Below are 14,205 nucleotides of genomic sequence, written 5' to 3' on the forward strand. Positions count from 1 at the left end.
GAAAACTCTTACTTGGAAAAGCTGGTTGCAAAACCAGGATTGCTATTTACCACTGTTTAGGAGGTTTAGAACTGATACTGTTCTAAGAATGTCTCAATTTTCCTTGATGGCAACAATAGCTTGAACTATTTTATTTTCCAATGGAAGTTAAAATTAGTTACCCTACTTAGTATAAAAAGGGGGAAATCATGTTCTTGACAGAAAACCTTCCATCCTCAAGACAGAAAATATTTATTGCTCTAATGGCCCAACCATGGAAAAACTGTTGCTGTTGCAGTGTATGTATCATGTATCCTTACCATTATCTTAATTTTTATTGCTCTCTGGGGTATAACACGACCGATATTCTGCAAGGCTATTGCACATTGAGCAGTGTAGGAGACAGGAACAAGAAGCTTTAAAAGTCAGAAAACTTGATTCTGACTCTGAAATACCTCTCAGCAAAATCCAAGATATTAAGTGTGATGAAGATCAGGGGAAGAATTGTACCTAGGGGTATATTTTGAAGTGGAGTGGAAGAAAAGAGAACCTTGGACAATCTCTGTCTCCATTTGTAAGGAGGCTCATGCAGATGTGACTGGCAGTGCTCTGATCTATATGCCTTCATTCTCCTATTCACAGGGAGCACAGAAATGGCACCAAGTCAAATGGGTTGGACTTTCTGCCTGAGTGACTTTGGAGGCTCTCAGTGCAGCTAGCAGAGAAATTTCTGCAAAGAGTTTCATCCATGGGATATTTTACATGGATATAACTGTCTTCAGAAGTTGCCAGGAGGATCAAACCTTGCAATATATTTTTAACCAAAGTTTTAAAATCAGTAAAAATGTCTGGCATGAGCCAGGGTCTTGATATGGACCTGCAACATCTGTGTTTTGGTAAAGAATGGAATAGAGCAACTACTGAAACTTTGGCTGGAAACAAGAAACTGCTTAGAATGAGAGTCATTGATGTTCTGTCAGAATATGAGAGATGGATGCACCTGTGGATGGACAGAGGGTGGCCTCTGGGAGGAGGAGCAGGTGCTGATGAAGGTATCTGCTTAGTTCTTTGCTTCCTCAGCTGTCTGCACAGCCATGAAGGCAGAAGTACTCCCCCATCACTGTAATCTTTGGGCTGTTAATTTTTATCCAGTAGTGCCAGTTAAGCTACAGGCTTCAGATGCACCCAAGGATGGTTCAGTTTGTTTCTTACCTGAACACTTAGCACAGCTTACATAGTCTTTCTTCTTTTCAAATGTAATGTAAAATGGAGTACGACACCTTTGATGAGTAGTTAGGATGCCATTCTCAAAGGTACCATGAAATGCCATCCTTCAGGCCTGAGTAGCTTTGTGTCCTGCCCTTACACTGCTGCTCAGCAGGAGCCAGGAGTGGGTTCTGTTTCTGGGCTCTGGCACAGGGATCAATTTGCTGTGAAAGCCACAGAGCTGTAAAAGCTGCCAGCTGGGGGCCCAGTGGAAGCCAATTTCTTTATGCTCTGCATGCTGCCAGGGCCTGATCCCATATCCTCTTCCTTGCTAAATCCCTTGTGTGCTTTATGTACTTGGGGAATGGAGAATCAGGGCCCAAGACCACAGAAGAAAGGAAAGCAGAGTTCTGTGAAGAAATTACAGAATTACCAATACTTCTAGAGCCCAACCAAAATAAGTGGTGAGAGTTACTGTATAGCAAGTGGAGAGGAAGATGCAATCTATAATATTCCATGTCTGCCTTGGTTTGCATCTGTAATTTGAATGCTTAAGACTTCAATAAAGCATTATGAAGAAATATGAGGGTGAGATTTGAGAGGAGTGGAGAATATTCAACTATTAATAAACAGAGCAAAATTATGTATAATGATGAACACTGTTCTAAACCCTCAATCTTTCTGCCCTCCTCAAATTTTAAGGCAAAAAATAGGCTCCTCTTCTTGATGCTAAAGATGGAATGTTGTAGTCAAACTGCTCAGCCATAAACATATCAGGATTATTTAGAACCATTTGTCTTTTAAAACTGTGCCCTTATTGAGAATGTGTGAAGGAGTAATTTGATGTTTTGATGCTGCTGACACGAAACTTAACTCAGTTCCGAGAACAGCACTGGAATTCCAAGAGCAGTTTTGCCGCATTTCCCTCTAGAGGAATGCAATGCCCAGAGAGTCGATGCTGGAGTGGTTTCACAGCACTCAGCAGACAACAGGCATTACATGAATCCTCCTTTTACATGTGCTGAGTGAGGACAGAGCTGGGAAGGAGGGCTCTGCAGGTACTGAGGGCTCTTTCAGCAGCACAATAAAAGTCTGTCCCAGCTGCTTTGCTATGCTGGTCCCAGCCACAAAAGAGTATAAGCAAAGCTTCTGGGCATAGACAAGCAGGCAGAGATGAAAACCTGGTGCTATCCACAGGGCTAAAAGTGGCATTAAACAAAACTGACTGTCCAACACACTGACCTTTTTGTTTTGTTTCTTCTTTTTACTTTAAACTCAGGTCTAGCCCCACTCTCAGCACAGGAAGCATAAAGAAATGATTCAAGGTGATACTAGATTTCATATTCTCCATCTGCAGCACCATAGTTGCTGTACAAGCAGCTCCCCACCATGTCCTGCTCCTTGCCAAATTGGCCTTTAGATGTGCTGAGTGGTGGCAGGAGGCCAGCACCACCTTTGAGACTGATGTCACTGCCAGCCTGTGACATGCCTGCAAGCAACATATTTTGTAATGCTCCTCACTTACCCCTGAGACCAGCTCTTGTTTGTGTTTAAATCCCTCTATATGGCAGACTGCCACCTGCAACTCCCAGGAAATCCTCAAATGTGTCAGCTGAACTGAAAGGTGTTTTCCATTATTGTAGTTCAGGAACGTGCATATTTCACCCTCTGAGTGCTAGGAAAACAGTTAAAATGTGCTATTTATGATGTTGCTGTTTTGTGCTGTCCTTTTTGGCAAAAGCAGGAAACATAAATGGAGGCAGATCTGTGGATACACCCACTCCAGCTGCCTTGCTTATCCTGCTTCACTCTCCTTTGTGTGCCAGCAATGCAGCACAGCAGCCTGGTGGGAGGCAGGTTCTCTCCTCTGCCTCTGGGGAGCTCGAGTGAGGCAGCTATGGAAAGCCCATGGCCAGGATCCTTGCAGCCAGAGCTGCTTTTGTCATGGAGGGAGCCCAGCAGCACCCAGAGCTGGCTCTGGACAGTTTTGCCTTGAACAGGTACAGCCCAGAGGAATCCAGTCCAGGTGGACAGCAGCTGGAGGTCATGTCTGTGGCTGTAATACTCTGTCTGCCCTCACTGGTGAAGCTTTAGGCATCATGAGATGAGGGTCAGTAACTTCTTAAGGAGCTTATCAACTAAAGTATTTGGCAATGCTAAGGCACAAGTCCCACAGCACCAGAGGATGTTCTCTTCCTGCAGGCTCATCTTCTCTAGCCTGATGGCCCCTTCTTGCTTCATGGAGAAACTCACAGAATCTGGAAACTTTTATTAAACCTTACCATTGATCCTCTGGAAAGGCAACCTAGTGTACTCAATCCAGGCTAGTAAGGAGCAGGAGCTGGGTGTTTCCCAAGCCCTACTGCACCTCCTGAAATAAATTATTTAACATGGCATCTAAACCGTGGCATCTAAATGTCTCAGTTTCTCAGCTGGAAGAACAGCAACCATCACAGGAGATCAAATAAACTTCCATATGTTCCCAAGAAGCAAATGGTTGTGTAATAATGTCTGAGCTCATATAGAATCTGAGCAGGAAAGCCAGTATAAAAATTCAGATAAGTACATACAAAACTGGCTGACAAACACATTCCTGCTGAGTTCTTCACCTTGGCCCCTGGAATTTGGATGAGAAGTTGTAGTTTTTTATGTCTGCTGTCATTTATTTTCTCAGTGATGCTGCCTGCCCCCTCCTGCTCAGACTTGCTGAGCTCTCTGGATTATTACCATTTCCATTGCTAGATTTTCCATCCAAGTTACAAAAATACAAATTCATCTTCACAAAGAGTATACATGTCTAGAAAAATGGGCAAGAGCATTCCTGTCTTCAGTCATGGGACACAGCCAACTAAAAGGCACCCAGCCTGCATTATGACAATAACTAGAAGCTGATGATTTCTTGCATAGCATGGCTACTGCATTAATGTACTTCCTGAATGGCTATGGATATTCCCTATTCAGAGGCCCAGTTCCAAAAAGCTCCAAAAGTAACTATGTTTATCTCACTGCCAAAAAACAGAGAGACAAAGAAATTCCTTTCTCCTGCCTCTACCTGCTCAAATTTAATTAGTACCACAATTTATTCTTGTACTAAGGCGATGGCTTCTTCTACAGGTCACTCCAGCACAACAGACACTACTATAAAAACAAGTTCTGAGTAAAATGCTGTAACACAGAGAAAACTCCTCAAAACTGGTATGAAATCCTGGTATATGACAACTGGTCAAGCTCTTTGAATCCACATTATCAGGTACTGTATGTAGCAGCTATAATTCAAGACTCTGAATTTTCTGTAACCACTCAGCCACACTGGTTGCCAGGAGTGTCTGGTTGTTCATGCTGCTAAAGACAATGAACACCTTCCCAACACAGCTGTGGTGTATCTAGGAGAAGGGTGAGATGTTCTGGGGGCCCTCCTAAGCCTCGACCTCCCCGTCCTGTCAGAGCTAACCCCAGCACTCCCTGCCTGAGGTATGAGCCACGTTTGCTTTCATCTTGCACTCCCTGACAAACTCACATGGACGTGTATGTGCTTGTGCAATTATGTATTTTTCGGTGTGTATGCGTAAGAAAAACAGTCTCCACTGCACTCAGGTCTTTCCCGAGGGAGAGGACGAGCAAGAACATTGTGAGACAGATGTTAGTCATGCTGCTTATTAAACCACGGCATGGTAGTGTTCAAATGCTGAAGTGGCAAGAGTGGGAGGACAGAGTAGAAGAGGGAAAATTATTTTCAGGTGTCTGTTTCTAATAACAACATTTTCAGAGGGAGTGAGCACACAAAACCTCTTTGATTTCACTTGGGACATAATGTTCCATTCCCATTTCTTGTTTGGAAAACACTGGGATAACTGAGGGCAGCTCTACATCCAGTGATACCTTTCCATACAATGTAGTTGTTGTAATCAGGTGGTCCTGGAACTTTGCAAAACCTCCCCGTGAACACTAGTGCCTTCTTAATATTATTTTGATCTTGCTGCTAAAACTAGTTGTCAGAAAATCAGGCAATAATCTAAACTCCAGTTAACTTGGTTTAATCTGAGATTTATGTCCATTCCTTCTGCTTTCCAATCCATAAAGCATTGGGACTATTAATTGCTGTTTCTTATGGCTTTTGAATGTACAGCTGAGGGTATAGGTGTTCCAGGGAAGGTTTTGTAAAACATCTGCTCTATGAAAGCAATGCCTGGCTGATCTAAAGAGCCATCATGCCATAGCCCTACGGAATTTGTCAGATGTTTTACATTTTTACAATCTGATGGCACGCTATAAACCATGTCTTTGGTGGGGAAGGATTTGCATGCTGTTTGATGTATGTGCCAGCTCGTGGCCTGCTGCTCCCTAAAGCAAAGGCTTGTTTGCATAAAACATGCATCAAAAGGAGGTTTGCTTACGTGGTAGCGCACTCAGATGCCTGCTGGAAAAAGGGAACTCACCGTGATAGAGGTTGAAATCCTGTGTATGCATCTTTTGATTGTGTCTATGTGCTCCATTTGATCAAGCTGAGACTGAAGAGAATCCAAAATTTATCAAAGTAAATGATTTAGAAAGAAAAGAGAAAACAACAGCACCACCATGGCTTATATGCTATTCCCCAGACATTTCTTCAGTGGCCATCTTGCCTCATTAACACTGAAAATAATGCTAGACTTTAATCACAAAGACTTCCTAAGTAGATTAAAGGCCAATTTTCACTGTCCATTTAACTTATCTTTAAAGCTCTGTATTGTATTTCTCTTCTTAATCTGAGCTGAGCTTTTGCACACAAATACTGTTTAAAAACAGCAGAGCAAATACTGTGTGGTGACTCTATTTCCAAAGACCAGGTTTCCAGCAGTCTGTGGTTAAATTTGTGTGATGCTGATAAGGGATAAAAGACAATACTAAGAGAGCTGGGAAAGTCTATTTGGTCTAAAGAACATCGCTTCCACCCTGTTGTGGAAAAGGACACTATAGACCATGCACGTGTCTGTTAATAGGGGTCTGGTGTTACCCCTGTATATACACATATGCATTGCTAGATATAAAAAAATAAAAGGCTTTCTGTCTTAGAGAGAGAGAGAAATCAATGCTTCTTTTTCTATCTTCCTTTAGGAGACTGTTTTCAGTATACATATTTGATTGTGTCATCTTGTGTGACTCCATCAGACGTTGCTCTTCAGCTGATGTAGTTTTAGAAAGATTTAATTCCTGGTGTGCTGCCTGATGTGTTTTACTTCTGCATAGTAGCTGTGGAGGTGCTGCTTCTAGGCAGCTGGCAATGAACCTTTTTCATGCAATATATTATTTTCTGTTTAAATGATTATTTCTAGGCTGTAATTACTGTGTCTGCACTGCAATATGCACCAAGCCTAATCAGTTCATCTGTCAGCATTGTCTGCTACCCTGACAAGAGACTAAAACCATTGCAGTCCTGACCTAGTAGATTTCAAGTTTTAAAAATGTCCTACTGCTTCTTCAGATTGGCTGTTTCTGCTGCAAGATTGATGGAGGCTTCAGAAAAGTGCGTGTGGATTTTTAAACTAGATTTTACTGAGTGACCTGACTCCCATGGAAAGAAGCAATTCCACATATCCAAAGCTTTCTGGTATGTAGGTCACAGTCAATTTAGTTAACTTCCTAAGTAGCTCAAATGATAATTTAATTTTGGTATAGGGTGGTGTGTTTTCTTTTTTCCATTCAGGTCAGAAGTGGCCTCAGGTAACAGTGGTCTAGTTCCTCACTCCATTCTCCATCCTGGCTCCATTTGAGTCTCAAAGTTGCCTCTGCCTAACCTGAAGAACTAGCACTAGAATATTCTGTGCTTGCACTGGTATGATTTCAGGGTAACTAACTTCTGTCAGAGAAACCAGAAACCCTGGTAGTGGGACCAACTGAATAAACCAGTTCTGGTTCTGGAAGCTGGCAGAGGCTAAGTGTTTGTGAGACAGGGTCCATAGCGAGTGGAGGTTCCTCCATTTCTTCATGGAGGATTGATGTTGGTCAGGGGGGCTGCTGGTCACCTAAACCAGACCTGCTGACCAAGAGTTCAGGCAGACTCTTCCAAGCGGGGAAATTCTAAGATCTAAATTATTTAGCTCTGTACTAGGAAGATGCATTTATTATTTGCTGAGTAAAAGTAACCCACGTACCTGAGGAGGTGTTACCCATAGTGCTGCAGTTTCTGAATAATTTTGCTTCTGTTCCTGATGTGAAAAATGTTGCATAATTCGAGGAATAGTGTCCCACCATGTCTCCTCCACTGTGTGTCACTGTGTTCTTCAGGCTCTTCAGGATTCACAGCTTGACAAGACAGTCTGTCCTGCTGAAGACTCCGGGGCTTTTTGGAAAAAGCACAGCACAGTGCAGCTCATCAGCTGGAGTTCCCCTGACACTCAAATGTGGACTGCTGTTGAGAGATGCTGACAGTGTTATGGACAGGCAAGGTTTGTCCCTTTGTGTGTCCTCCCATGAAAGTGACACCACTCAAGGTTTGCTAAAGCCAAGGCACAGGTCTGGGACTGCTCCCCAGGAAATCAGAATGAGACTCATTGTTTACCAAACACAGTTCAGGGTGTTGATTTCCAGGGACTCTGTCTTTCCCAACTTCCTATTGTGTTTTCCTTCCAATTACTGAATGGTCCTATTACTTTTTTAAAAATATGAATACACATCAGAACTTACTTGTAATGCATCTAAGATGCCTGTTTAACATATTTAGCTTACATTTTTATGTGCACATAGTGAAGCAGAGGTGTTGTCAGAAGCATCACTGACTAAGAGGAATAATTTGTGAAGCCAGGGCTTTTTTTTTTGTTTGAAATGTGATTTCCATGACAAACCACAGTGACATTGTAGTAAGAAAACTCCCCCTCAAAAGTCTTTGGTTTTGTCATGGAAATAGCCGTGACAAAATCATGGCCTTTATTGTTCTTCCTCTCATTCATATATGCAAAGTGGATTTTTTTTTTCAGTCCTGCCAATGCAGAGTGCAGAAAATGCAATGAGGAACAACACAATACATGTCTTCTCCCAGACAACATCAGCAATTGAGGCTGTATTTTAAAGACAAACACGCTGAAGCTGTAGTCAGAGATTTGTGATGAAAGTTCCCCAAATTTCTTTAGTTGCTTAAGTCTCCTCCCTGAACAGAAAGTCAATGAGATTTATGTTCTAAATTGCTAAGCACTTAACATTACAATTCTTAATAGCTAAAATGTATGGACTGCTCATCTCCTATGTAAAAGTTGGAATTTTTTCAACCCCAGAATGATGCCCTAATCCATTTTGGCAGGGCTTAATATTTTTGAGCCAGGTTGGTTCCAACCAACTCAGTGAGAAAGAGGTGCCTGCTGAGCAAAGCCTGTGGGATAAACCTATCCATTTGCACTCAGCTCTCTGCTCTGCAGACTAATCCAGAGGGATCACAGTGGGAGAGAGGAGCAGGAGGAGGATTAGGAGAGTACCTGAGTCCATGACATTTTTGTGTGTAAATGTATTTTAAAGTCTTACTGTAGAAATTTAAAAATACAATTATGGTATATATAAAAAAAAAAAACCCAAACCCCAAACAACAACCTAGGGATTTAAAAGGACAAAGCAAAATTTGCTATTTCTATTGTTGAGATTTAATAGGCTACACATTTCACATAGCCTAAGAGCACTCTGCCCTTTTAGTGCAGTATCTGCTTACATTGCTCTGCCAGGCTTGTTGCCATCTAGAGACAAATAAAACTCAATATCCAAACCACCTTCTTTCTCCTTCTCATTCAGATATCCAACTACTTGCAGCACCAAGTACATTGATTTCTTTTGCTCTCCTATGACCTTCTCTCCTCAGATCTTAGTCTACCACTGTGCCCTGTCCCCAGAAAGGGAATATTCTGCCACCCACCTCTTGACCTCCTGCAGCTCTAACTTGCAAGTGATGGCTGTCAAACCAGGGACTTGACTCCCAAACCAGGGACTTCTGAGGAGCTACTTCGGGCCTGTTCAGCTCCAGCTTTGCCTCCAAACAGTTGCTCAATATGAAGCAACACCTTTCTTCAGGCCAGCTTCACGATGAGAGTCTGCACTGATTTTGCTGAGCAGCCCACTGATCCCTTCCTCATTAGTGAAATCCTGCCCAAACCACCAAGTGTTCTCAGGATTTCTCACATATTTTGTTCAGAGGATGGTAAGACTTGACTTCAGAAAGTGTTTTTATGCCAAAAAAAGAAGATTGAATAATGAGAGAAGTCCTAAATCTGCTCTGATAGGGAATAAAAAGTGGTTTTCAGCAACAGATGCTAGTCTTTTATTCCAGAGACATCTACAGCAAGGCAGTGACATCTCTCACCCAAACCTGAAGGCACCATGTCTCATACTCCCCCACAATGGATAAGAGGATGATAACAGGGAAGGGAAGCAGACTTTGCTCAAAGCTATTAAGCCTCACTGCAAAGCAGACTGGGCTGTGTGGAGACTGAAGACATTAGCTGTCATTTTGTATGAAAATTATATGTACTCAGCAGCTTAATAATACTCCAGCAGGTTGCAATGATTTACATATAACCAAGTCAAAACTGGGGAACAGGAAGCGAGCGAGAAATGGGATACCTCCAAAGAGACCATGGAGGAGCTTGGTGGTTCAGATACTCAGGAAAGGAAGGGATCAGGGGAAAATGCATGCCTTGGGGTACTGTATGGTCATGGAGGTTTCCTCTGTGCAGAGGAGGATGTGAAGGGAAAAAGGTAATGGGGAAGAATGGTCCAAGCCTGATCATTTTCCAGGCACTGAGGCAGAGCGCAGGTGTGGTGTTGCCAGGTTGTTCTATTTTGGGTATTTCCTTGTGAGCATGGGTGGGTGAATTAGGAGGCTGTACACCCTTGCCACTGGAATAGATCCATGTCTTCCTGGCCTGCAAAGCTGAGGACAGCATACCTTGGGCAGGTGACTGTGAAGAGGCAGGAAGTAAAGTGGGAGAAAGGGGTGACTTCCTCATGGTGCCCACATGGACACATCAGTGTTGTGACATGAGGGATACCCCATCACCCTGGGGTGATACAGCCACCTCAAAAGCTGTCTGGACTGGAAGGGATGCCACAGGTTACAGTCCTGCTTCCAGTCCCCTCTGTATTGCAGAGATATCCCAAGGCCATGGTCTCTGGCACTACAACCCCCTGGGTGAAATTCAGCCTTACCAAAAAAAGCTGTGACAGATGTATTCATATCCCCTCACACTAACTTGTGCGCTAATCTGTGAGGCTTCTCCTGCCCTGATTATTCATGTGGCAATAATTCAGATACCTCACAGACATTGAGCTGCAGACTTTCTAAAAAGGCTTTTCATTTTCTCGCGGAAGATTTTAAAAGGACTTCAGATGGATTAGAGACTTGTCATTTGTTTTATGATTTATGTAAGTAATTATGGAAAATGATGGAATAATGTGAAGGTGGGTAGGAATGTCCTAAACCCATCAGCAGCTATGTTGGAAGAGAAAAGCCCTGTTGTTTCCAAAGAGCCAGTGGAAACATGGGATATTTCTCGATGTCACTGTATTCACTAATTAGACTAGAAAGAAGATTATGTTTAATTAATGTCATTCTTTTTAAGATTGCCCACAGAATGTCTACTTGTGCTTAACCTTCTCCTTCTTGCCATTGCTTTTGTTTCAGTGATTCCTGCTGTTCCAGAAGCACTTTACCTGTCAAGTCACAGGCAGCTGCTTATCCTCACAGATCTTCAGGATGGCCAGCAGCTATTTCTGCAAACTGGTGTATCCTTGACTTAAAAGGCAAATATCATCTCCTGCCATCAAAGCAACAGATTAGTGCCCTGAATTTTCTGGTACATCATTTAAAAAAATTACAGCTACAAGAAATAGAACATATTTTTCACTTGGCAGTTGTCAACATTGCTTGTTCATTTGCAATTTCCAATTGCTTCGTCAAGGAGAAATAGCTTTTAAGGAAGCAGCAACCTCCCCCTTGGCCCTGCAAAGCTACTACTGGCAATTTTTGAGAACAAACAAGGATTTTTCAGTTGTGGCTTAGTCTTCTCCAATAATCATTGTGACTCTTGCAGTTCATCTTCAAAATACTTATTGCTGCTCCTTCCACTCCCAAACCAAAATTAGTGCACAATCCAGCAACGTGTTGCAGGAGGAAAATTTTCAAGCAAACAGGGTGGCCACCACGGACAATTTTAGGCATTTAGACTTGGGGATTATACTTAACTCATGGGAAAGGTTAGTGGTGAAGCTTTGAGACAGCTTGGAAGGCAGCCATCACTAACATGCTCTTGCTGCTCTGCACTGGCACTGGACATCCCTTGCTCTGACTGTGGCACCAGAGAGCCATTAGAGAACAGTACTGTTCTGTCACTGTACATTTCGTAAGTGGCCATTTTTGTAATGATGACCCACAGCTGCACATTTTGACCCCGGGTCAAAAGCCACAGCTTGACCTGATATGGGAGAAATCAGACCTAATTTGGCTGTGATTTGGGAGATAGGGAGTTTGTTCTTATCCAACAGCTGAATTAAACTTCCTAGAAAGCCGGCTGTGACACAGCAGGACGGGATGTGAAGGGCTTATTTCTTGACAGAGCTTACCAGGAAGGCTTCTAGGGAGCCCAGATGGTGCTCTTCAACAAATGAGCCTCAGAAAACCTCAGCTAAGGGAACAGAACAGGAATGAGCCAGTTCAGCAATGGGATAACTAGTCAGAGCAGTTCTGGGGCTCCAGAGAAAGCATGTGGCCAAACAGATGGTCCTAGGCAAAGTAGCTTGAGAGGTTTCCACCTCTCAGATGTGTGAATTCTTGGCTGCATTTACTTGTCATTGTTAACCTTCAGTTTAACAAAAGCCCTGTTTATTGGTCTCTATGTGTAATGCAGATGGTACATAAGCTTAGATTAATACTGGACATGTCATATTTCTGGTGTTCCATTTAGTTGGCTGGTTTTCACTCCCACGAATGAGAAAATAACAAGCCATAGGACCTCAGAGAAGATAAGTGGTACAATCTGTGCGAGTAGATGTTCTGTGGAGGTCAGGGAGGAAATTCAGAAACTTTCCCACGGTCTGATGCAGTGTCCACAGCAGTCTGTGGAGCACAACATAATTTTTTATTTTGCTGTGATTTATTTCATATAAGGAAGCTTTTTTCTTCCTTTATGAATAAAATAAGAGTTTGGGGGCTTTTATTTCCCCCTGTTAAATGAACCTGGGAAGTACCATCATAAAAAAAACATTATGAAGCACTCGAGCAGCTTGTAAATACTGAGGGTTTTATTTCCACTTCACATGGTCTCCAACAGACTCTTAAACAAGACCAGTTACAATTTAGTATGCCCAGAGATTTCCATGGTTTTTCCAAAACGAAGGAAGTTCTCAGTAAACGCTGTACATAGCCAGTTGAACTGCTAACAATAATTTAAAAACTCTTTTTTTGTATAGTCAATGCAAGAATACCAACAATAAAAGTACAGTACAGGTAAATTCACAACAATATTACAGTGAAACAGATTGACTCACATTTATGTGATGGTACAGTAGCAGTATGTACATGCACTAAAGTGCGAGGACCCAGAGGCATGCAAGTCAAGTATTGTAGGTGTATTTTACAGCTAACTCTGTAAGACTTTCTGAGGCATTCTTTTATTTTTCTTTTTTTTTACACATTTACTTGTGTTTACCTGTATTCCCCTCCATCTCAATTAATTACAAGTCTAGTGAACGAGCTTAATGGCTTTCTTCACTACTTAAAAGGTATCGCTTCAGACAGTTGAAGCATCTTTAAGAACCTTACCTTTAAAAACCGATAACACTGACATTAAAATAGAATAAAATTAACTTAAGACCCTAGTTTTACATGAAATTTAAAAAAAAACACAACCCAAAATACCCAAAACCAAAACTGAAAACGTAACAGTGCAAATATAACCAAAAGGCAGTCAGTATTTGGAGAGAGCGCGAGCACGTATTCAAATTCCCTTAAAACTTAATTTACATTTTACTTTAAATCTTACTTTATATCATTTTAACCCTTTTATTTTTTTGTTCGTTTTTGTTAATATACTGTATGTAGAAAAGATGGAGACAAAAATAGTTTTCTCAGCTATGAAAAAAATTAAGTTATTACAGGCACATTAACTGTTTCATTCTAGAAACACCTCTGTTTCGCAGGTCGGACATTCAGCAGCTGTGTCTGAGAACATTCTTTGACCTCTCCAAGCGGACCTCTCTCCTTGGTGGCAGAGACGGCTGGCGGGCGACCTGGCGGAGGCGAGTGGTGGCCCGCCCTGCTCCCGTGCGGGGTCAGGCCGGCTCGCCTCCCTGGCTGGGGGTCTCTGCCAGCACCTCCTTGCTTCCTCGCTCCTCTGAGGACGTCAGGTCTCCGGTGGACTGTGACTGTGAGGCAGTAGGGGAATGTGAGGCCCATCGTGACGGTGGGCGCCGCTTCGCTGGTCTCTCTGGCCGGGAGAAGCAGGGTTGGAGGGACGGGGCTAGTGCAGAACAAGGCAGTTCCTTGGCAGCCAAGAGAGCAAAACAGCAGTTAGTGACCGGCATTGGGGACCGTCGGGATGCGCGGGGAATTAAGAAACAAAACCATAGGACTAAAGCTAAGCGCATGTCATGGCACGGGGCAAAAGCGAGCAGCGAACACCTGGCTGTGTGTTGCCTCCAGGTGTGTCCATGTGTGTCCATGGCTTATGGAACAGGTAAGGAGACAGTGAAAACATGAGGGTGAGTTGGATTAGCTGACAAACTTCCAATTGCTATTTCTTCTCATGCTAGAAAGAGAAGGGCTGAAAAGTACATTTGCATAATAATTCAGGAAAATCCACTATTCAACACTTTAAGTGCTGACCTGGCATAAAAAGGCCAGGCTTGGCATCTGCAAGAGGGGTGAAAAATCAACCCTTGTCTCCTTTTTTCCTCCTTCAGAATTCAGAATGAAATGCAGGAGACTTCTTAGCACAGAATAATGACTACAGGAGTGGTTATGATCTCCAGCTGGGTTAAAGATGAGGCTTACCTACAGATTTCATTTTC

At 42.7% G+C, this 14,205-nt stretch overlaps 1 protein-coding gene and 1 long non-coding RNA gene across 3 annotated transcripts in view; one reads left to right on the plus strand and one right to left on the minus strand.

Annotated features, from left to right (window-relative positions):
* The first annotated feature begins 7,487 nt into the window (after positions 1 to 7,487).
* Positions 7,488 to 10,955, plus strand: LOC117009181. Its single transcript, XR_004420436.1, has 3 exons — positions 7,488 to 7,610; positions 9,005 to 9,340; positions 10,823 to 10,955. It is a non-coding gene; the product is annotated as an uncharacterized LOC117009181 (long non-coding RNA).
* Positions 10,956 to 12,415: 1,460 nt separating this feature from the next.
* The window catches only part of LOC117003867 (microtubule cross-linking factor 1-like), a 105,284-nt gene continuing 103,494 nt past the window's right edge, over positions 12,416 to 14,205 (minus strand). The window contains exon 12 of one of the 2 annotated variants that reach the window (XM_033074337.1): positions 12,416 to 13,677. In XM_033074337.1, coding sequence (XP_032930228.1) covers positions 13,468 to 13,677 — 210 coding nt within the window. In that variant the 3' untranslated portion in view covers positions 12,416 to 13,467. The remainder of the gene's footprint in view (positions 13,678 to 14,205) is intronic. The other variant, XM_033074418.2, reaches the window with a different exon arrangement.

This window comes from Catharus ustulatus, chromosome 1 (assembly GCF_009819885.2).
Source record: "Catharus ustulatus isolate bCatUst1 chromosome 1, bCatUst1.pri.v2, whole genome shotgun sequence".
Lineage (NCBI taxonomy): Eukaryota > Metazoa > Chordata > Aves > Passeriformes > Turdidae > Catharus > Catharus ustulatus.